Source organism: Rattus rattus, chromosome 1 (genome assembly GCF_011064425.1).
Source record: "Rattus rattus isolate New Zealand chromosome 1, Rrattus_CSIRO_v1, whole genome shotgun sequence".
NCBI classification, from domain to species: Eukaryota; Metazoa; Chordata; class Mammalia; order Rodentia; family Muridae; genus Rattus; species Rattus rattus.
The window spans coordinates 56,109,640-56,133,006 of record NC_046154.1 but is presented as its reverse complement, the minus strand read 5'-3'; the positions used below and the strand labels follow the sequence as shown (position 1 = coordinate 56,133,006).

At 42.3% G+C, this 23,367-nt stretch overlaps 1 protein-coding gene across 2 annotated transcripts in view; it reads right to left on the bottom strand.

Moving 5' to 3' along the window:
- Positions 1-285: 285 nt before the first annotated feature.
- The window catches only part of Tm2d1 (TM2 domain containing 1), a 41,032-nt gene continuing 17,950 nt past the window's right edge, over positions 286-23,367 (bottom strand). For both annotated transcript variants that reach the window (XM_032901842.1, XM_032901836.1), the window contains exons 5-9: positions 20,621-20,729; positions 15,740-15,831; positions 11,920-11,993; positions 2,960-3,088; positions 286-602 (exon numbers count right to left, since the gene is read on the bottom strand). In XM_032901842.1, the coding sequence (XP_032757733.1) occupies positions 2,978-3,088; positions 11,920-11,993; positions 15,740-15,831; positions 20,621-20,729 (386 nt within the window). In that variant the 3' untranslated portion in view covers positions 286-602; positions 2,960-2,977. The remainder of the gene's footprint in view (positions 603-2,959; positions 3,089-11,919; positions 11,994-15,739; positions 15,832-20,620; positions 20,730-23,367) is intronic.

The following is a 23,367-nucleotide window of genomic DNA, read 5'->3' as shown; positions in this document are numbered from 1 at the left end:
GCCTTCCGTAGCTGCTGTGTTACTCTCCAAGCAGAAGGACACAGTTGCACTGAGAGACCAGAAGTCTCCACGTGCCTCACAGTCCCACACCCTGGCCATATTCAGCTCCCAGGATACAGCACAGAACTGAGCGCTGCAGCTTCTCAGCTGGGAAGGTCCTGGCGCACAGGACCTTCAGGCCAAACAGCATGAACCCTGTTTACACCATGAATCAACTGCTTTTGAAGGATCCCAACGAGGAAGACAGCTCTATTCAGTAATAAAGGTCTTCTTAATGACAGTCAGTCAAATGTGAATAAGTTATCTTTTTATTTTTCACAAATAAAAATGACAAGTGACGTGTAAAGGACATGACAGTAATACAATAGTAACAAAGTGATAGACTAGCTGTCTCATAGAGACAGAAGCCCTCGAAAAATAGTATACTGATTTTAAGAAAGACTATTAAATAAATCTAGGAATAGTATACTCTAACTAAATCAACAAATCAAGGTTGAGCACATGTCAAACATCATCTAGAACCCATAAAGTGATACTAAAGGAAAAGGAAATCTGGAATTCCACACACAGGGCTCTTGATTGAAATCAGGGAGGCTCAAATCCTAAAACAAAAACAACAACAACAACAACAAAACAAAAAAAAAAAAAAAAAAAAAGGAAAAGAGGTTAGAAATCGCTCTGGTGAAGTCACACAGACACATTTCGCTTCTTCCCCTTTGCAGTGGGGATGCAGTGTGGGCCTTATGCATGCTAGGCAGCGCTCCACCTCTGAGCTAGCCCCTGGCTCATAGGAGACATCTGAACACTCTATCCAGTCAACACTTGTTTCCTTACTCTTTGAGTAGTTTTATATGCTATAAAAAAGGTCACAAGGTGCATGAGATGGCTCAGTGGATAAAAGTGTTTGCCAATAAGCCTGATGATGTGACTTCAATCTACAGAATGCACATGACAGTTGAGAATAAACTTCCTCGGTATGCCATGGTAAGCACATGCATCCACTCACTCACACACACACACACACACACAGACACACACACACACACACACACACACACACACACACACGCACGCACACGGGCGGGGGGTGGGGGGAGGAAGAGAAAATAAATGAGAAAAATAAAACATCTTATTTAGGACTACCTAAAGATTGGTCTTATTTTGATGATGGAGCAGGGTAGTGGGGGGAGTGCCTATGCAAATGCGCTGCTCTAGGTGTCCAGAAGAGGGTGTTGGAGACCCTGCAGCTGGAGGTACAGGCAGCTCTGAAGCCAAGCTGGACACTGGGAAGTGAACACGAGACCTATGGGAGAGTACCATGTGCTCTTTGAGAAAGGATTTAGAACCACGCGTGGTGGCTTATGCCTGCTACCCAGCCCTCAGGAAGCTGGGACAGGAGAATGAGGAGTTTGAGGCTAGTCTGAGCCACACAGTGAGTTTCAGGCCGGCCTGGACTATACAGCAAACATCTGGAAACTTTCAGAATAGCCAGTTTTGTATTTTTGCAGAGATGGTCACTAACAATAAGATATACTCAATAACTGCAATGTGAGGAAAATAGTCTGCTTTATATTCTACTCACACATCACAAACACACAAAACAATGTCTCTTCCCTTCCTCACCTCTAGAACAAGTCTCTGAGATGGAGTTCTGCGATGGTGATCTGCAATTCTAACATGCCTTCTTCAGCCTGTATGAGAACAGCTGGACAGCTGAAGGTGGGCTTTGATATAAAGTACAATACATGCCATCTACACACTTCATAACACAGAGAATGACTGTACCAGGAAATGGACTTCCCGACCTACCCATGTCCTCTGTGAAGATCTGAACAGCACTGGAAATGATTAACTAGACTAACACAGTAAATGGAGCAAGTCTTTGAGGCAGCAGATACTCAGCCAGAAGACTTCAACTCCTTTCAGTCTGCCCAGCAGGCCTATTAAAAGCTGAAACCGGTAACCTCATGGGTAGGCCCAATCTTTAGCTTAGATTAAGTAAGTAAAAGCATTAAAAGTTTGGATGTTCCAGCTTTTGAATTTAGGGAAGAAGGAAAGAAGATTAAAAATCCTATCAGTACTGGATATGTTGGTACAAGCCCACAATCTTAGCACTTCGTAGGCACAAACACGAGGACCTGGAGTTTGAGATCATGCCGGGCCACTCTAACTATCTACTGATATCTATCTAAAACCAAGAAACAGGATGTGATGGAGCTCGGCTGTGGAGCACTTGCATGGCATATGCTAGGCCCTGGGTTCAATCCCCAGCACTGAAAAAAAGAAAAGAAACAAGGCCATCAAAATTGAGTCTTGGATAGGGGAATCAGATCCACTCCCAGGAAAGCTGGCAGCAGTTGATGGCTGATGGGAGTCCTTGTCCCTAGCAGTGTGGTCACTGGTGCTAAGCTCCTATCCCAGTAATTAGTGCCTCATCATGTGTCACAAAACAAAAGTAAAAAGACAGGATAATGGGAGAGAGACCTATTAGGAGGAGGGAGCTGAATCAGTGGGGATGGGAAGTGAAATTGTCAAAAGATTAGTTTCTTAAACACACATACACACACACACACACACACACACACACACACACACACACACACACACACCCTTATCAAAACCAAACCAAGAATCAATCATAGCCAGAGAAATGGATAAGAGAAAGCACTTCACACAGAAGCACATATAGCACACCTCACCATAACCATCATATAATATTTCCATGTTTTTTTCCTGTGCAAACCATAGTCACTGGAAACAAAGCCTCCCAGAATACTGCAGGCACTCGAGCAGTGTGAGAACACTTTCGATGGACTGGAGACACTCACGCACACGGACCTGAACTTTCTGACAAAGGTAAACAAGATCACTACATGAGCTCTCACACCCTCCCAGGCTCTTCCTGTCTCACAAGGCCACAAGAAACAGAGTTAAGGGGAGAGAGATAGGTATCACTTACTGTTCCTCTTTCAAACACTCATGGATACAACTGTGTTTTTCTAAATGTCTCATTAGTAACGCTGAGTCTCGTGAGTCTGGTTCCATAATAGTCTATAATGTAACTACTCCCATCCGAAGGGCCAACGATCTGGAAAAGATACAAAGTTCAGTTATTCTTTTAACAGAAGATATTTGAGTTTACCTGTGTTAGTAAGCAATAAAATTATTTCAGTCGCCCAACCTGACCCCCAGAGAGAAAAAAACAAAAACAAGTCTAAGAAAAAAGCAAAGCTGGTGAAGTAGAAAGAGGTTCCCAAGATAAAAAGAAATGCTGCAAGGTCGGGATTTCCGTCTGAATTCTAAACTGCGCACCCCTGTGCTTTGCTCCTGTTCTCCCTGCAGGCTGACAATGGCAGAACCATGCATTCCCACCTCAGCCTTTTCCAATACTCTTCTTCCCACAGCTGTTTACACACCAATCCCAGGGAAGGGCTTCACAGATGTGTCTGTGGTTTATGATTATGGCTGGATAATGACTACATCCAAGTACATAAAATCTAGTCTGACTGTCTAGGCCAGGCTCCCAGAAGGAGACAAGATGCCTGTGCCACTGACTATAGCTACCTAGAAGGCAAAGGGAAGACGCTGAGAACATTCACACACTGGGGCTAGAGGGATGGTTCAGCAGGTATGCACACTGACTGATCCACAGAAGACCCAAGTTTGGCTCCCAACATCCACACAGAGGCTCACAACCACGTGTAACTCCAGTACTTAGAGATCAGATGCCCTCTTCAGGCCATAGGCACTGAATGCACATGATGCACAGACATACATGGAGGCAAAATAATCATACACATAAAATTATATATTTAAAAATATATTTATTTAAACAATACACATTATCTATCCACTGTTAACCATGTCAGTATAATTAACAAGATTCTACTGATTCTCATTTAAGACAGAAACCTCAAGGCCAGTGAGATGGCTCGGCGTGCACAGAGAAGCTTTTTACCAAGCCTGACAACCTCAGTTTGATCTCTGGAACCTACATGGTGGAAGGAGAAAAGCAACTCCAGCAACTTGTCCTCTAACCTCTACACGGCATGTCCTCCACATATGCAAGTACTACTGTAGCCTTAATGGTAGTAAACAGGACTTTGCCAAGTTAGGAACGTTACAGGCATCGCTCCTCTGTAAAACTAATCTGCCTGGCACCAGGCTTCAGTAGACAGGTTTCACTATATTTCTGTCCTGTGTCTCCTCTTGTTGTGTCATTTCTCCAAGCAGTATTTGGAAGGCAATCACCAAAGCCTACCCCAAACCTTACAATAACAGCTCCCTAAATATAAAAACCTTACAATAACAGCTCCCTATATATAAAAACCTTACAATAACAGCTCCCTATATATAAAAACCTTACAATAACAGCTCCCTAAACATAAAAACCTCTGAGGATTTTTGGTTCCTGGAGGTTGATAGGCCAATCTGACACTAACTTATACAGAAGTTTGGTCTCAACTGTGGCTGTAAAATACCTGGCCCGGGCTGACCTTGGGTCATGAGAGTTTATCTCCAAAGTCCCAACGAGCAGCTGCCTCAGGTCCAAACACAGGGTGAGAACTACTGACAGAAGCCAGTGAGGCGGGATGCCCTGCTGCTGGTGTTTTGGCTCCGTACACTGGTATTCTCGACAGTTTATGGGACATGGAAACTGTTCAGGTGTAGGGACACGGTGTCCTTGCAGTGCCACAGCACTGGAGCATCAGGACAGGCACAGGACAGCAGGGTGTGTGGCAGCAGCGTCATGCACATTTAAGCCTGGAGGCTCTGACAGTGCCAGTACGCATTCTGCAGAGGGATATATGGGAGCCTGCACTTCCACAGAATGGGAATGGCTCCGAATAAGGAGCCTGCTCATGCGACTGACAGAAACCCCTGAGATCAGACTGTTAGTAAAAAGATGCACTGCCGAGGGACCTCACACAATACAGTGCTTGGTGACAACCTTGCTGAACGTAGTTTCCCAAATCTGTCAGTAAGTTAGGGTTGGCTGTTGTTTCTAGGTGTTTAAGGCGGCATTGTATTTTAAGGGCATTTCTGATAGCTTATTAGAGGCTACTGGTCCTGGGAGTAGCGGGGAAGTTTTCATGTGGGAAGAAATGACAGCCTGGCAAAAGGCTCTGGGCCTGAAGTGTGCTGGAACAGGTTCACTCCAAATGTCCAGTCAGCGTGTCTACCAATCAAGGTTGTGTCAGCCAGTTACAAATATCTCATTTTCCAGAACCTTCATATAAAGCCATTTAATATTCTGAGTAAAAACAAAATTATTACAGTTTGTGAAGAGTTTATTCCTTTCTTTATAAAGTAGATGACATTTAAATTTTGTGGTATTTATAGTCTGTTGGATACATTTAAAAATTGATGTAACAGTTTTATTTAAACATGTCAATATTTAAAATTACATCCCATGCAACTATTTAAATTTATGATGGAAAACTTAAATGTCAATTTAAAAATATGCAGAGGGTACAGACTTAAAAATATTCTTCTAAGGGTTATACAACTGGAGTAAGGAAAAGCTGTCACGAACACTTCTCATTTTAAAGTGATTTCAGAGCTGGGAGTTGTGATGCTAAACTGTAATCCTAGAACTAGAGATATGGAGGCAGGGGATCACCACAAGTTCAAGGTCAACCTGAGCTACACAAAAAACTGTTTTACAAAAACAAACAAACAGGGACTGAAGAGACGACTCGGAAGTTAAGAGCAGTTGTCATTCACACAGAGGACCTGGCTGTGATTGCCAGCACCTACATGGTGGCTTCACAACCACTCACAACATCAGTTCCCTTCTATCCTCGCCAAGCACCAGAAACACATGTGACAGATACATATACACACTCTCTGGGAAAACACTCATACATATAAGTAAATCTAAATGATAAAAACAAAAGAAACTTAGTTAAAAATATAAATATAGTTCATTCAGCCCCAAGCTAAAAAGGCTGGATGCAACAGCAAGCACCGGCAATCCCAGATACGTGAGGTGGGAGCCAAGGCAAGACTGCACAGGGACTGAACTGCTTGAACTAAGGAATTGAAGCCAGCCTGGGCTACACAATGAGAATCCGTCTCAAAAAAACAAAAACTAGGGGTTGGGGATTTAGCTCAGTGGTAGAGCACTTGCCTAGGAAGCGCAAGGCCCTGGGTTCGATGCCCAGCTCCGAAAAAAAGAACCAAAAAAAACCAAAAAACAAAAACAAAAACTCATCTCAACAAATAGTGCCTACACTATTCCAGGAAGGCACCAGACTCTCAACATGTCGGTGATAAGACACCATCCCGCAAACAGGGAGCTGCCCCGAGTGGATTCAACTAATACTTAGACAGCCAGCTGCTCATGTATGTCAGCTGCTGCTACGCCTGTTGACTTAATTCCTAAAGATTAAATTAACTTGTCTGACATTTATGGATGCTGTGTATAAATTTAAGTAAAAGCTAATGCATCTGTGACTTTTTTGGTGCTAGGGTCATGAGGAATTACTAGGAACATTAAGCTAAGAGAATAGGTAATTAGAAGACAACGTATTCTGGGACTTTATTAAGAAAACAAAAAAGTGAAGCTTAGCTAGTGGAAAGGGGTCACATAACTCTGTGGAAACGTCTGGGAGTATATGATCAGACTGGAGCACAGTCTCTTGCTCTACTTTTCTTCCTGTATTACTTTTCCTGATAATTGCATTTACTCATTGAAGAAAAATACACAAAAGTTAGAAATAAGGTGATAGATGATTGGGTGGCCTTTTACTATTAAGCATTTCTAACAAGCCCATGTACAGGTGGTATAAGTACAGACGCTTTACAATATGTCAGCCGCTGACCTGTAGAAAGGGTGAGTGCTAGTCCCTCCCTCCTATATGAAGACGGCACCCACAATAGTCTACATGAATGTGGTTCAATGTTGTGTATAACTGAGAAATCACATTATAGGGCATTTATTTTCCCTTGAGTTATTAATGTTAGCACTTCAAAGTTCTTTGTCATACAAGCGGGTGAACAAGAGGGCCAACACACTCAAGAGTCACTTCTGGGTCAATGAGATGAGTCAGTGGATAAAATGCATTTGCTACCTACCACATGGCCAGAGCTCTTTGGAGCCCACAATGGCAGGAGACCCAACTCCACAGAATTGTCCTCTGACCTCTACATGTCATATGTTCCTGCGAGTGTACACACACACACACACACACACACACACACACACACACACACACACACACTCATACACACCCAAATGTAAAATATTGAATTAAAAATTTAAATTAAGAACTTTCTATAACACACATCAATGTCTCCTAAGGACACAGCCATAAAGCTGGAAAAGTCAAGCCCAGCATTTTCTTACAGCCGCTCTAATAAAGAACTACAAACACGGTGAGTTGGCAGACATTTATAGTTCTGGAAGACAAAAGCTGCAAGTTTCTGGAGTCAACTGGCATTCTCTAGCCAAGACTCACACCAGATTAGGGTCCACACAGTAAACCAAGATGACGTCCCCATATCAAGATCTTTAGCTTGCCTGCATTACGAGTACCACTCACAGGCTCCTTTGGTCTGGCCACGGAGGTGCACTGCATAGAACCTCTTGCTCTTTATCCTTGATGCTCATGGTCTAATTCTTGACAATACCCCACCACCACCGATGTACACTCATACCCACACCGATGTACACTCATACCCACCACCGATGTACACTCATACCCACCACCGATGTACACTCATACCCACCACACCCTCCCACTCATAGGCACCTGCACACCCAACAGGCACACACTGGGCTGCCATGTGATTTGGATCTATACTTATTCTTGGAAATGTGAAATTCTCTGAGGAATCTAAAGGAGCTGTAGAAACGGCTCAGCAGTTACAAGCAGTGGCTGGGTCTTCCGGTGGGTTCAGATTCAATTTCTAGCACCCATACAGTGGCTTGTAACACTTTGTAACTTCAGTGCAAGGCAATTCAACACTTGGTTTTGGCCTCTGTGGGCACAGGTATGCGTGCAAGCAGAACACTCATATACATAAAAATAAATGATTAAAAACTACTGCTCCAAATCTAATCTCGTAGCATTGTGCCACTCATCATCTTAACTGGAAACTCTGCTTCTTATTATTTGTCTGTGCTCCAGGGGATTTAAGTCAGGGACTCCTGCAGACTTGGCAGGCTTTCTACCAAGCAGTCTCTCCAGGCTTTTTACTTTACTTGGATACAGGGCTTCATTAACTGACACAGACCAACCTTGTACTCACTTGAGCCCAGGTAAGCCTTGACTTGCAATCTCCCTCACTCAGCTTCCCAAGCAGCCAGGACCTAGCTAAAATTACCGTCATAGTTAAAGTAAACTATGATTTTAAGACATTTTCATGTTGCTGTGTAACACTTGGGTAAGCATTTTCAATCCCTAGTTCCACATTTGAGCAAACACACACATGGGGGATGGGGGTAACGGGATAGATTAGGTTAGGATGGATGGATGGATGGATAGATAGATAGATAGATAGATAGATGGATGACAGATAGATACTAACAGACAGACACACAGAGAGAGAGACACACACACAGAGTCCTGTTCCACTCTTACAGGCACACATCTAGTATACTTGAGTGTATATACAGTGATGGTTGCTCAGCATTACTGAATGTAATTAATGCTTTTGAACTATCCGTTAAGTAAGACAGTTTCACAACTTTGTTAATTTTTACCGCATACAAAAAGTTTATTTACCTGAATTTTATTAATGTGTCCGCAACTTATAAGTATATGATTTTATTACTATTAAACAAATTTTTCTTTGTGTATATTCAAGTGGCATTTCAATAAAAATAAATTAAATTAAAAAAATGTAGTAGCTAAGTACTTTATTACCTAGACTTGAGCAACACATACAGACCTCAGTTAACAGATCGAATTGTTGATAGCAGGCTTCCTAGATAACCCAACTATTCTGTAAACTTAAAATGTCATAATGAACTCGGAAACAAAAAGAAGGGTTTGGAATATAGGTCAGTGGCAGAATATTTATAAATAAGAGCCACAAACAAATGGATACATAAGCTCTGTTTTTTCTTTTTCTCTTTTTGAGCAGGGTCTCATGTGGCCTAGACTGACCTAGAACTCTCAGGCCTCAATCTCTCAAGTGCTAAGATTAAACAAGTGTACCTTTACACGAGTTGGGTTTTATTGTTTGTTTTGTTGACACAGGGTTTCACGGTGTAGCCCAGGCTGTTCCACACTCAGTATGTAGCCCTTTAGCCTCAGCTCAAGAGCACTTTGCCTCAACCCCTTGAGCACTGAGATTAGTCACGAGCCAACATACCTCTCTTACTACTTCTAACTTTCTCCATAAAAAGACTGCAAATATTAACACTGACAGAACAAAACACTTACCAGATCGAATCATCTCCAAGGGAGCTGCTACACTAGTGACAAATTAACTATGTCAGCTGTCTACAGTCAGCCAGCCACCATGCAGCTCTGTCGATCCTGACCCCTGGACAAGCTGAATTCTGGTGTGCCCACACTGACTTCTCTGCAAGTTTATTTTTTATAAAGTGAATTAGAACCATCTTATCAGGGTCACATTTTAATTAGGATCAGAATGTCTACTCAAGTATAAAATTTACAGACTTAAGCTACTTGACTTCATTGCTTTTGACAACTGATCATTTTAATCTAAATGACTAATATAAATATTATTCTTTAAGTAGTGGCACTCACTAGGATGTCTTCCGAGGCAAGCACAGCTTAGGGATTAGTGAGACTTCCGCACAGGGTAAGTGAGCTGAAACCTACCTAATAAAGGCAGAGCAGGAGCAGCACACGTTATTAGTCACCCGTTTCCCAGTGTATCGCTCCCATAAATGACTCGAGGAGTCCGTGAATGACGCCAGAACAGTGCACAGACTTGATATTTAGGAGCCCTGTGCTTTTCTCACTGCTGCCCCACACCGAGCACCCCCGAGTGAGCTGGGCCCTGCTCCAGCACTGGCCGATGCAGGAGGGCGCATGGTCAGCTCTCCTTCAGTCAACAGAGCACATGCCGAGGCTGAGGTGCGCTCCACCTAGCACTTCTGGAACAGGCTGCCTTTCCCCAAAGGGAACCATGGCTCTTGCATCATGGGTGTTCTAAGATAAACTGAAAAGCCTAGGAGCTTTACCATTTTAGCCAAATTTTAAAAATTATTCAAGATGAATCAACATTTTCTGGTTGGCTGTTTTGAAACAAACTGTCCTGAACTTACTGTGTAGCTCAGGCTGGTCTCAAAGCGCTGCCTCAACCCACCCACCCCACCCCCCCAAGGGCTGGGATTACAGGAGAGCCAGCATCTGGGTCAAAAACCAAGCTCTCTTTATTTAAAGCCTTGGTTCCTAAGGAAATGTTCTGTTAAAAAGTGGAGCGTATCACCAGACCTGTCTTGGGATAGCTAGATTCAAAGTCCTCTGGGAAAGAACTCAACTTATCACACTCGAGCACTCGTTCACCAAACCTGTGTGTCTAAATGAGAGCAGCAGACCCACTGGGGAGTTGGTTTATTTTTAGACTTCTGTTGTGTGGGTAGGGCTGGAGGGCAGGTGTGAGTACGTGAGCTGTAGCACATGTGCAGAAATCAAGAGGAAAACTTGTAGGAGTTGGTTTCTCCTCCGCCTCTAGAGGAGAAGCAAGATCAGTTCACAGCTAATATTCTCTCAAAAACAAACAAGGTGTGTTGGACTTTGGATACTTTAATTTGAGCAACACCAACAAAACATAAATTCATTTCATCTTCATTTAAAATGAAAAGTCCTCACATCTGCGTGCACAGAAGCAGCCTTTGGCTCTTCATGCCCTCCCCCTTTGCACAGTTAGAGGACACAGGATGTCTGACTAGGCAATGCTTGGGTGTAAAGGCAGAAAAAGTCTAACTTTAAGACCAACTATTTTCCTTGTTTAACTTTTATCTTTGGTCCATATGCTGCCCCTCCTCACAGTACGCTGGCTGGCTTTAAAACATGGCAATGCTACCAAGCAGCGAGAGCTGAAGAGCGGCCATGCTGAGTAAGAAGATAGAGCAGCACACAATGATGTAAATACACACTGACACTCTCACTCAGGACACCAGGTGCCCCATACACACTTGCTGAAGTGCTATCTGCCAATAGTCATCCTCGCTTCTGACTGAAGAAGTTTCACAAGTAATCACAACCCGTTCGGTATTTAACAGAAACAACTGGTGGCACCTTTAAGTGCGTATGGACAGCATCTCATAAACTACCACCCACCACACCCACTGCAGCATGAGAAGGAGGCTATCACGGAGAATAGAGAATCTGTGTGGATTTGGTTTTGCTTGAGGCTATCCCCATTACTAGAAACCACGCAGAGTACCCATATGTCCCTTTGTTCTACATCCAGTAAATAAGCTGGACTACAACTGCTGTCATTTGCACAGAATGCAATTCAGAGTGTCTATGCACTTCAGAAACAAAACCAAACCAAACCCTCGACTTCTGCCTCGAATATTGGTGCGTACAGCAGAGTCTCACCAATGTATCCTCTTCCCGTGACTGAGGAGACGATCATGACTATCAGGCAAGTAAACAGTAAATCGGAGAAATCATCGCAACCCGCCTTAGAGACTCGTAAATCATAAAGACGTCAGAAAATTCTTCAGTAAGGAAGTCTCTAACACACTTGAACCCGTATCCACAGTCATTTCTGAACATGGAGTCCCCTTTGAAATACGCATGCTATGGGTTTTAAAGCCACAGTCTGAGAAATGCTCACTGGAAGTTTAGCCACTTAGGCCCAGCACCTGCAGAAGCTGTGAAGCATGTATTTCCTAATGTATCTGAGTGTCACACCCACCAGCAGCCCACCAAGCTCCTCACCGATCGTAAAGGCAGTCTGTGTTCCAGACTGAAACTAACTTACCTGCATTGAAATAAGGACGAAATCAATTAGGCTCCCAATTCCGCAAAATCCCACGGTGCAAAACTTCAACAAGCCTAGGAAAACATACAGAAAGTAGTTTACAGTCTAGAAAGCCTCATAAACACTTAAAATGATTCTAGTTTTCTACCAAACTATTGTATACTCTATAGTATGATGAGAAAAAGTATAATGTTAAAAAATCAAATCTCTGTATTTACAGATTGTTATTAATGTTCTCAAGGGATGGATGGTACCGGGCTTTGTATGTTTAAGTGGGCAATTATATCTTATCAATTGGGTCAAAAAAAAAAATCAAATCTCACCTAAAAAAATACAACAACATTTTAAAGGAACTTCATGTACGTAAAATGTCACAAAATAATTTAATAATCCATATAACAACAAAATATTGGTAACTAAATATAAAACAATACACTCTTACAAAACTTAAGAAATATAAATGTTTACATGTCCACACACCAGGGCCAGGGAAGAGCTCCAGGTGGCTGGCCAGCAGCACAAGCAGAGCTGCAGAATATCTTTTAGTAGCAAAGCCCCTTATTGATCTGATGGGACAAAATACATCATGTGATGTAAGTTTTACCGAGCAGAGTAGAAAGTTCAAATCTATACTATTAAGCCACAAAAATGTCCAAGAAAAATAAAAATCCAAAATTTGACTAGTAACTCAAATACATATAATTTCCTAGACCTGTTAAAGTTTCTTTTTAATAGCTCTGTAGTCAAAATCAAGAGCAGTGGCACATATCTTTAATCCCAGCACTCAGGAGGCAGAGGCAGATGGGTCTCCACTAGTTTTCAGCCAGAGTTTCTGCATCAGCAGTTAAACACTTGCAGAAGAACCAGGTTCAATTCCCAGCACCCACAGGGTGGTTCACAACCACTTGCAACTCTAGTTTCAGTGAATCTAATGCCCCCTTCTCCTTCTTGTGTTTTTCCCCCAGGGGAGGGAGTGTTGAGACTTGGTTTCTCTGTGTAGCCTTAGCTATCCTAGAACTGGTTCTGTTGACCAGGTTGGCTTTGAACTCAGAGATCTGCTTCCCCCGCCTCCCAAGTGCTGGGATTAAGGGTGTATGCCACTAATGCCCAGCTCTAACAACCTCTTTTAACCCCAAGGGCACCTGGTATACACACTGTACACATACATACATGCAGGAAAAAGTCATACACATAAATATGAATAAATAAATCTTAAAACCAATTCTCCTCAAATTACATCATGAAACAGAAAATAAAGGAACACTTCTGACTCTTTTTACAAAACTAGTATTACCCTGATATCAAAACAAGATGAAGACATATAATAGCAAATAGATATCAATCTTCCTGATGAACAACGATGCAAAATTTTTCAATAAAATATATGCAGGCTGATCGATTACATGTCAAAAATATTATTCACCATGATCAAATTGACTTCGTAACAGTAGTGCAAGAATGGTTCAGCATATGCAAATCAATGACTATAAGAAATCACATAATCACACCCATAGATGCAGAAACAGTCTTAACAAAAACCCAGCACCCCTTTATGATAAAAGTCCTATAAACAGACTAGAAATGGAAAAAACATATCCCTATACTTAAAGTTATATCTAACAAACTATGTAGTCAACACCATTGGAAATGGAGAACTTAAGCACTCACACTACTTCAGAAACAAGACAAAGATGCTCATTTTCTTCTCTTATTCAATACAATACTTTAAAAAGTCTTAACCAATAAGACAAGAGAAAGAAGTAATGGGAACACAACAGAAAATGAAGATACCAAAGTATTCTTTCTTATAGATCATAGGATTTTCTACATGAATGACCCTAAAGACTCTACCTAGAAAACTCTGAGAAAGTTTCAGAAAAGTAGCCGTCTACAGGATTAATACAGAACCAATTGTGGTAGCTCACACTGGAAGGAGGAGGAAGATCAAGAGTTCAAGGCCAGCCTGAGTTACACAAAATAATATAGAAAGTTAGACGTTGCCCCAGGAGGATGCTTGACTCTCACTTAGAAAGCAAAATAGACACCTGAAGCAGATGGAAGGGGACTGAGTAGGAGAAAAGGTGGAGACAGGAATGGGGTGGAGATCAGGTGTGGGGAGCTGGGGTGAGCTGAGAGAGAGAACAGAAATGGCTCTGGAATGGGGAAGACTCTTGGGAGTCTTTTGGGGTAACCCTAGCTAAGATACCTAGCTGTGGAAGATATGGAGCCTGAAGAGGCTACCTTTCTATATAGCCAGGCAGGACCCCCAGTGGAGAGAGGGGACACCAACGCACCCACAAACCCATCAACCCAAAATATGTCCTGCTTACGGGAAGTGCAGGGATAAAAATGGAGCAGAGATTGAGGAAATGGCCAACCAATGACTGCCACAACTTCAGACCCATCCCATGAAAGAGAGCCAATCCCTGACAGGATTAATAACATTCTGCTATATTTACACACAGGAGCCTAGCATAGCTGTCTTCTGAGAGTCTTCATCCGGCAGCTGATGGAAACAGATGCAGAGACCACAGCCAAACATCAGGGGGAGCTCAGGGAGTCTTGTGGAAGAATGGGGGAGGGATGAGGGAGTTGGGATGGTCAAACCATCCATAAGACCAACAAAGTAAACTAACCTGGGCCCATGGGGGGCACCAACCAAAGAGTATGCATGGGCTGGAACTAGGCCCCTTACACATATGTAGCAGATGTACAGCTTGTTCTTCATGTGGGTCCCCTAACACTTGGAACAGGGGCTGTCTGACTGTGTTCCCTTTCCCTTAGCTGGACTTGCCTTGTCTGGCCTCAGAGGGAGAGGATATGACTACTCCTGCTGTGACTTGATTGCCACAGTGCATGGGTACCCATTGGGGGGGGCACTCCCCCTTTCTGAGAAGAGGAGGGGGGAATAGGAGAGGGGTGTAAGGGTAGGACTGGGAGGAAAGGAAGGAGAGGAGCTTTGATCAGACTATAAAGTAAATAAACACACTTATGGAGATAAAAATAAAAATTTTAAAATATAAGATAAAAAAGAAAAAATAAATGAGAAGCTTTCCTGTATTCTATTAACAAAGATGTTACGGGGAAAAAAATTCTCAATTTGCCTCAACAAAAAGTAAAATACCTTAAAATACACCTAACCAAGGGAGTATAAGATAAGTCTAATGAAGAGTTAAAACACTGAAGAGAAAAGGGAGACACTGCTAGGAGATACTAGAAGACAGAAAGACCTCCATGCTCAGGCACTGAAGGAGGCTGCCTTACCAAACGCCAAAGATTCCATGAAACTCCAAAAGCTCACTATGTGTCCTCCATGAGATACAACTACAGCGCTCCTGCGTCCTTACCCAAAGCCCTCCATGTCAACACACCTCAGAGATACTTGGACACCCACAGTACTGCAGCATCATTCACAACAACCAAGTTATGGACCCAACCTAGAGATCACCAAAATCCAACCTGTCCTAAGAGGGGCTGCTTCTATTCTCAGGGCAATAATGGGGCAACAGTGACAGTGACTGGCAGATGACACTCTTTTGGAGAGATCACACACTTGTAAACACTTACCATATAGACACTGTGACCCTAGCATAACACAGTGGTCAAGTGATAATCCAGAAGTGCATTTTCCAAAAGGAGACCGCCTTGGCTGGCTTGCAGAACTGCATACTATAAACTCAGAGAAAAATGTGCCCATGCAACTCACACAAATCTTGTACCTGGAGAGACTTAAACCAAAGGCAAATGCTCACTTACCACAAACTCTATACAAGCCTCACAAGCATTTTCTTCTTTTCATTTTTGGGTGAAGGATACTCACCTAAGGCAGGATATCCGAGGTAAAATCGATCTGCTCCCAGCCATCCCAAAAAAAGAGATAGTGCAACTGCCACTTTGTATGAATAGCCATTCCTGCATAGAACCAGAACTCAGTGTCACAGCCATGCACTGCAAACAGGAGAACACTTTAGGACGCCAGTCTGTGAGTTATTATTTACTTATCTGTCCAGTGGCTCACGCACCCGTTCATTCATTCGTCTTTTTGGAGGCTATGTAAGCAACACTATGCAGAGCTTCTAGTATACAATGAATGCTAAGCACTGTACAGTGCTTAGTGACTAAAAGCAGCGTAGACCTCCGTCCCTCAGAGACTTATATATCAGTGGCAACAATACAAACATACTTAAAATCTAAGTGTATAGTTCGTTAGAAAGTTACAGATGATAGGAAACAAGAAAAGGGAGAGCAGATGGTTACCAAATCCAGAATTCTAGCGTTCAGAGAAAGTCCAGAATGTTGGGGGCTACTTAATCTGAGTGATTAAGTGGGATGCTGTGTCAGCTCCGAAGAGAGGCAGCAGCCAGGGCAAAGCAGTACACTGCATGGGCTGGGGGCGGAGGCAGGCCTGCGCAGCAGAAGCATACGGAGGAAGAGCAAGAGCAGCGGCGCCTGTGCTGCTGACCACCGCTGACGCGCCAACTTTCACTTCGAGGATTTAACACTGTGACAGGATCTGCTTTACACTTTCAGATCCCGCGGTCGTTACACCAAAAACACATTGCAATGAGTATTGGTAACTAATGTCACAAGCATGTCATAGAACAAGCTCCACATTCAATGGCCTGCGTAACAAGCTATTATCCTCACACCTATACGGGCAGCCTGGCTGTGGTTCAATGCAGATCAACATGGCGGCACCTGCTTCGGCTGACTGCCCTGGGCTGAGGTGCCCTGAGCTTGATCACAGCTACAGATTCCCTTTGAGTCGGTGAGATTTTCTAGGGTTCAGGCTGAAAACATGGCAGACACGTGTGGCAAGTTCTTTTCAGGATTATTTCATCAAAATACAAAAGGAAAGCTGACAAACACAACTCACAAACACTTGAGCCTTTTTATGTCTCCACCCATTACCCTTAAGCCAAAGTAAGCAACAGAGCCAAGCCCCAAAGCAGTGAGACAGACGCTGTCCTGGGGGTGCAGTCTCGGGCTGAGAGCTCGCTGACAACTCAAATCTGAGCATGAAGACAAAGCGTTTGATGTTCTCGATGCTCAGGTGAGAAACAACAATGGCTGGTCGGAACAACAGCAAAACAGTGCCGAGAGTGTCGGACTCTGGATATGGTAACTGTACGCACAATTTCTAATATTTTAAATTTAGGGCATTAGAAAAGAAGGAAAGAAGCAGTAATAGCACTCCAGATTTTACATTAAGCAGTAGGAAGTTGAAGAAAGTTGAAGGAGGAAAATGCAGATGGATGATTCTTGAAAGGGAAATGAAAATTAGGTTTGGACATGTGAATTTGAGAAATCTATGAGATCCCCAACAGGGCTGAATAAAAACCAGCTGAATATACAAGTTAAGTTATGAACACACAGGAAATACTTAGTGTCGTGAGGTTGAGGGTACATGGCTATAATCCCAGCATTAGAAGACGGAAGCAAGAGAATCAAGACTCCAAGATCAACCCTGGCTGCACAGCAGGTATGAGGCCAGGAGAAGAAAGAAGTGAAGGAACTCAGCAGACACTGAGGAAGCAGAAGCAATCAGACTCTCAATGGAGATTAAGGGAAAAGGAGAGAATGACTCCAAAGCTTCTGACTGGCAGCTCTGTTTTATGGGTTTATTGTTTTGTTTGAGATAGGGTAGTAGCCTATCTAGGATAGTAGCCTCCACATAGTGCAGGCTAGCCTCAAACTTATGATCCCCCTGCTTCTGTCCACCAAGCACTAGAACAGTGCTTTAAGAAACAGAGTACAACAGGTGCCACTCATGAGACAAGTACCAGAGGGAAAATAAACTGTGTTCAGTTTTAGGTACCATAACAAAGATGATCACATATAAAGGGTGGATAGATAAAATCAGGGACTCTCTCAGGAAGCCTGAGCCTCATCTAGGGCATATACAACTGTGCCCCTCACCACCCCCAAACCTGACACTGCATACCCTTGCTTCATAAACAAAATACAGGACCAAGAATAGTGTTTGGGTATAGCAACAATCACAAAAAAGCTAAGATGGCTGGAGATGGCTTGGCCTTCACTGCTGCCCAGAGGACCACAGTTCAGTTTCCCAGTACCCACATCAGGCAGCACACAACCATCTGTAATTCCAGCCCTAAGGGAGCCAATGCCTTCTTCTGGCCTCCACAGGCACTCACATCTCTCACACACTCACACACGAGAGAGGGGGGGAGGGAGGAGGAAGAAGGAGGAGGAGGAGGAGGGATGGAGGGAGGGAGGGAGGGAGGGAGGAAGGGAGGGAGAGAGAACCTAAGGCACGGTAATAAAAGGATTGAATTTGTATGAGAAATTAAGAAAAGAAAGCATTTTAAAAGAAGGGAATAGCCAATGTCATAGAACAATTTTAATATACTGTGTAAATAATATTTGATAGAGAAGTAAGTATTGCTGGTAAATTCCAGTATGGCTCTACTCAGAAAGTTTAATAGTTGATGAGTACGTATTGTATAAACAATTATTCAAAAGTTTGTTGTGTAAAGGGAATGAAATACATCAACAAGAGTTATGTGTGCAAGTCGTGCTGAAGATGGCCTGGAAGGGCAGAGACTCCTCGTTATTCAACAAACCATTTCTCATTTTCCAATCACCAGAATTGCATTAACTAGCTGGCCTTGCAAGTGAGTGCAGCTATAACTGTGTATTGGTCAATGGAAAGAAGGCTGAAAATAAGGCTATTTCTGGATTTCATCCTTAAATATACTTGCAAAGGGCTCCATCCTCTCTCCCCCATCTGTGAGTGGAAAGGACTCTAGATTCCTCGAGAGAAAAGCCATGGAAATGCTGGGTCCTGCCTGGCTGTGTGGGACCACACCTGCTCAGATCGGAACCCAGAACTCCAAGGCAACCCAAACTAGACCACATCATTCATGAAAGAATAATTCTTACTGTGCTAAACTACTGAAATTTACACAATTTAGCCTGCTCCAGCTAACGCAGATGACCAGTATAAAAAGTTGAATGGCTAAGTAATCAATAGATGTGGTTACTAGACTTCAGTTTCTGAAGACTACAGAGTAGCTATCCGTAATGCTGTGTAATGCTGAAATGGAATTTTAATTAAACATTAATATTATATAGTTTCAAAACTATGCCAGCAAGAGTAGGAAAAAAAACCCATGTCAATGAGAGGGGAACCCCCAGCAAACAGAGTTTACCAGTGCTCCTATTCACAGCTGGCCTTTGCCGCACACATACTGTGCATCCTGCTGAAGGGAATGGACACGGCAGGCCATGCTGGGTGTGCAGCTCTTACAGTGAAACTACTAATGCAATCCCGTGTTCTGATACAATGCTCATCAAAAAAATGTATTTGGGATCTGTAGCTTTTACTGTGAGAGGGGAATAAATTGGCTAGGAGACTAGAGTGTCTGTTTTCCTTACTGATTTTATTATTAAAACTGACATCAGTGCTTTATAACCATATTTAGCAAAGCTTGGTCTCTCTCAGTTTAATCTACCCTGAGACACTGTAATAAAATTCAGACTAACTTAAAACTAAATATCAAGAATAGTTACTGTGAGAGGCAAGCTGAGAGAGATGGGGTTCTCACAGATGTATTTCTTAGTTGTACTAAGGGCCATGAAATCTTTTTCACACCAGAACTTAATATTTTTTCTGTCATTTCTGATAGATAAGGTAGAAGTACCAACCTATAATTTAAAAATTGAATAAACAATACCTAAGTGCTGGGAAGCAATTTCTTTTAACAATTTTTACATCACTAATTCTTTCTAAGGATTCTGAAAAAAGTTGTAGAAAAATCCAAATATTATTTATTTCTTAAAGTGACTGCAAAATGTACCACCAAATAAAACACAACCATTTATAGCTCTAATATACAGACAATTGCAGAAGTGAAAGAAGGTAGGAAAAGTAAACATGTCTTTAGTTCACAGCCGAAAAACTGAATGTAAGCTTTCTAATAGGAAAAAATATAAGATTCTCTAAACAGAGACCATTCCTTTATTATCCCACACTCATCCAGCTTCTGAATTCTGCCTAATGCTATTGCCCATCTATTACAAAGAATGAAACCACTGTAGGACAGTTAATCCTGTCAACCTGACAGGATATAGAATTACTAAGGAGACACATCTCTGGCCATGTCCACAGAGGAGTTTCTAGGCTGGTTTGGAGTATGAAAACCCACCCTAAGTGTGGACAGCATATCCCACAGGCTGGGGTTCTGGAGTGAATAAAAAGACAGAGTAAACTGAGCCCAGGCTTCATTTCTCCCTGACTACCAACACAAGAAAGCAGCTGCCTCAAGCTCCTCCACCATGCTGTCCTCGCTATGACACCCTGTACCCTTCTTTGTAAGTTGCTTTTGTATGGTATTTTGTCACAGCAGTGAGAAAAGTAACTAACACAGTGTACAAACAATTAACAATACTGTTTCTTCTGATATAATATGTAAATACTCATTTGCATTTATATTTTGAAAAAAAGTATGCATAACTCAGTTGGTAATATCAACTTACTTAACAGGGCCTGAGTCAATTTCTATTCTTTATTACCTCACAAGTTAGCCCAGCTCCTGGCTAATGAACTTAAAATAGATGGTTGTCTGACATTAGCAAGAAGATACATATGATACTTGCAGGACTTCCCATAACATCTCATTATTGTTCACTCCATGTAATCAAGATACTACATTTTAATTTTCAGTAATGTACTTACACATTTCGGCAAGATATGGGCTTGAGAAAACCAACTTCACTTCCAGTAAAATGTGTTTCATTACCACTCAAATCCTTACAAGTTATGTTGGGTGCTGGAAAACATTGAACTAAAGACAGAAAAGTGAATTTTTTTCAAGAATGGCAAAAGACAAAATAACCTATAATATTATAACAACTACCTCCCATTGTAACATCTGACAGGAGACTGTAGACAGGAAGTTAAAGAATTCCATTATATATATGAGATGCATTTGTATAGAAGAAAATATGATAACGTTCTCTCTACACAATAATACAAATATGGCTATACTGTTTTAGATGTGTTCAAGACCCGTCTAGTTCATTCTCTTGCCTCTGATAACAAAGGAAGAACTGTAAATATTACTGATTTTAAAAATTTTCATCTTTAAATAAAGGATACTTGAATTTTTGTTGGCAATCCATTTGATATTTATCAAGCTATTCCAACAGAATCTATGGTTTATATCTCCAGCTTTTATTAATTATTTATGATGGCTAATCGTGACTGTCAACTCTGTGCATGCCTGCGGAATTATCTGAATGAAAGTTAACCTAGTTAGGGAAGACCCACCTAAGTGTGGATGGCATCACTTGTTAGCAGGGATGGCAGACAGAATGTAAAGGAGAAAGTGCTGACACCAGCACTCATGCTGCTTCCTGACTACGGCGCAGTGTGTTCTGCTGCCTCCTGCCCCTGCCATCGCACCTTTCCTGCCACCATAAACTGTGTCCCCTGAAACAGACTGGGAGCCAAAATAACCCTCTTTGTTTTAAACCAGGTATTTTGCCATAGCACAAGGTAAGTAACTGATGACTACTGTAGACAATGGCTTCCATACACGTACTTGTGTACGTATACAAGTATATTATACAGAATAATTACAGGATATACATTCTGGGTCTCGGTATAGTGGTATTTCAGCATTCAGCAATGTAAATCTGCACATATAACCCAAGACACAATAGAAACAAGCAGCGCAGACGTGACTTGGTGCCAGGTCGACCCTGTCCTAAAAGTAAAGCCTCTCCACAGCTTTATGGTGAAGAAGGATTCAGGAGCAAGGATGACCTGATCTGGGCTATTTTTGTCTCTTTCAGTCCTTGGCCGCCTTGTAGGTAAAAATAACATTAAGATCACCTACATCATAGGGCCATTGTGGTTAATATATAGAACTATGTACCACAAAGTCTATAGCATTAGTGTGTACTCAACACATCTTGTTTGTCTGTTTGAGACCAGGTCTCATGTATACCAGGCTGGCCTCAAACTCATTTGCATGTGGCAAAAGTTTACCTTGAAGTCCATCATCCCTCAAGAGCTGGGATTAAAGACACGTGATACCATGCCTATCTGAAGAAACATGTTCTTCAATATCTATGTGCATACATGCACACTCTAACTGAGATGAGTCCTCTCAGTGAACACCAACAGTACTAATATTTTTAGGATAGTTTAAGCAAATACTTACCTCTATATTTAGCATCAACAATCATGGGGTTTTTCTGGAAAATGCTAAAAATAGAATTTTGTGTAATAAAATACACACAGAGATCTGATGGTTTTATTGTAAAAGAAATATATTTTCTGTTTGGTTTGTAACTATTCTAAGGTTTCCAACAAATCAGTTTTTTGTTTTGTTCTGTGCTGTTTTGTTTTTCTGGGCAGAACAGTACATGAAAATTGTCCCAAAAAAAAACCAAAAAACCTCTACGAGAGGCCTGTATCCACTGGACTCCTCACAGTTCAAACCAGACAATCCATAAACTTTACTTATTCAATACACTTTAAAAATCTAAAGCAAGGTGACACGTAAGATAGAAGACACGAATTCAACTCAGTTGGGAACTATTACATAAAGTGAATGTGAAGAGGGGAAGTGAAGAAGTAATGGTATTGGGGTAGTACCCTGCAGGGACTATAGCTGAGACTGTTGTAGTTAGGCCAGAGCTTTACAGTTGTGACAGAACTGAAAGACAGCACATCAGTTCACCTGTGAACCACGGCAGTGACCCGTTCTGACTCACAACGCACAGGGCACAGAGTATCAAAGCTTTCAATAAAAACTTCTACAAAACAATCGCTTTCACTATGACTCAAGACACACAGCAAGGTTTACACAGTGCTAAGCTATGCAAAGGCAAGGAATGTAGTCCTCGGTGAAGTCCTCGGCCGGCCGGCATGTGCAGGGCCCCGGACTGAAGCTTCCAAGACAGAGCAAGGGCAAGGGAGAGCACTAGCACGCTGTGTGGTGCACAGGCTGCCTCCAACTGTACTCCTGCCTCAGGCTCTGAGTGCTGGAACTTAAAGCACGGGTATCACAAATGGACTGATCAGTACATTTATTTGTCTTTTGCTCTTTCTTTCTTGAGACAGGACATTTGCAGCCAAACTCATCATCCTTCTGCCTCAGGCTCCAAGTGTTAGGACTGTGTGAGCCACCATGTCTGGCTTAGATCAATAATTCTTAATTGGGCTGACTGTGGTCCCCAGAAGACATCAGGTACTTCTTGGAGGCATTTTGTTATTATTCCTGGAGGACTGCTATTAGCATGGGGGATAGTGGCCGCACACAGTACTAGACACCCCACGGTGCACCACAGTCCCCCAGTAATGAAGTGTCCAATGATAACAAAGCCAACAAGGTAACAACACATGCATGCCTGCAACCCCCAGCCCTGAGGATGCAGAGGGAGGAAGATCAGAAGTTCAAAGTCATCCTCTTG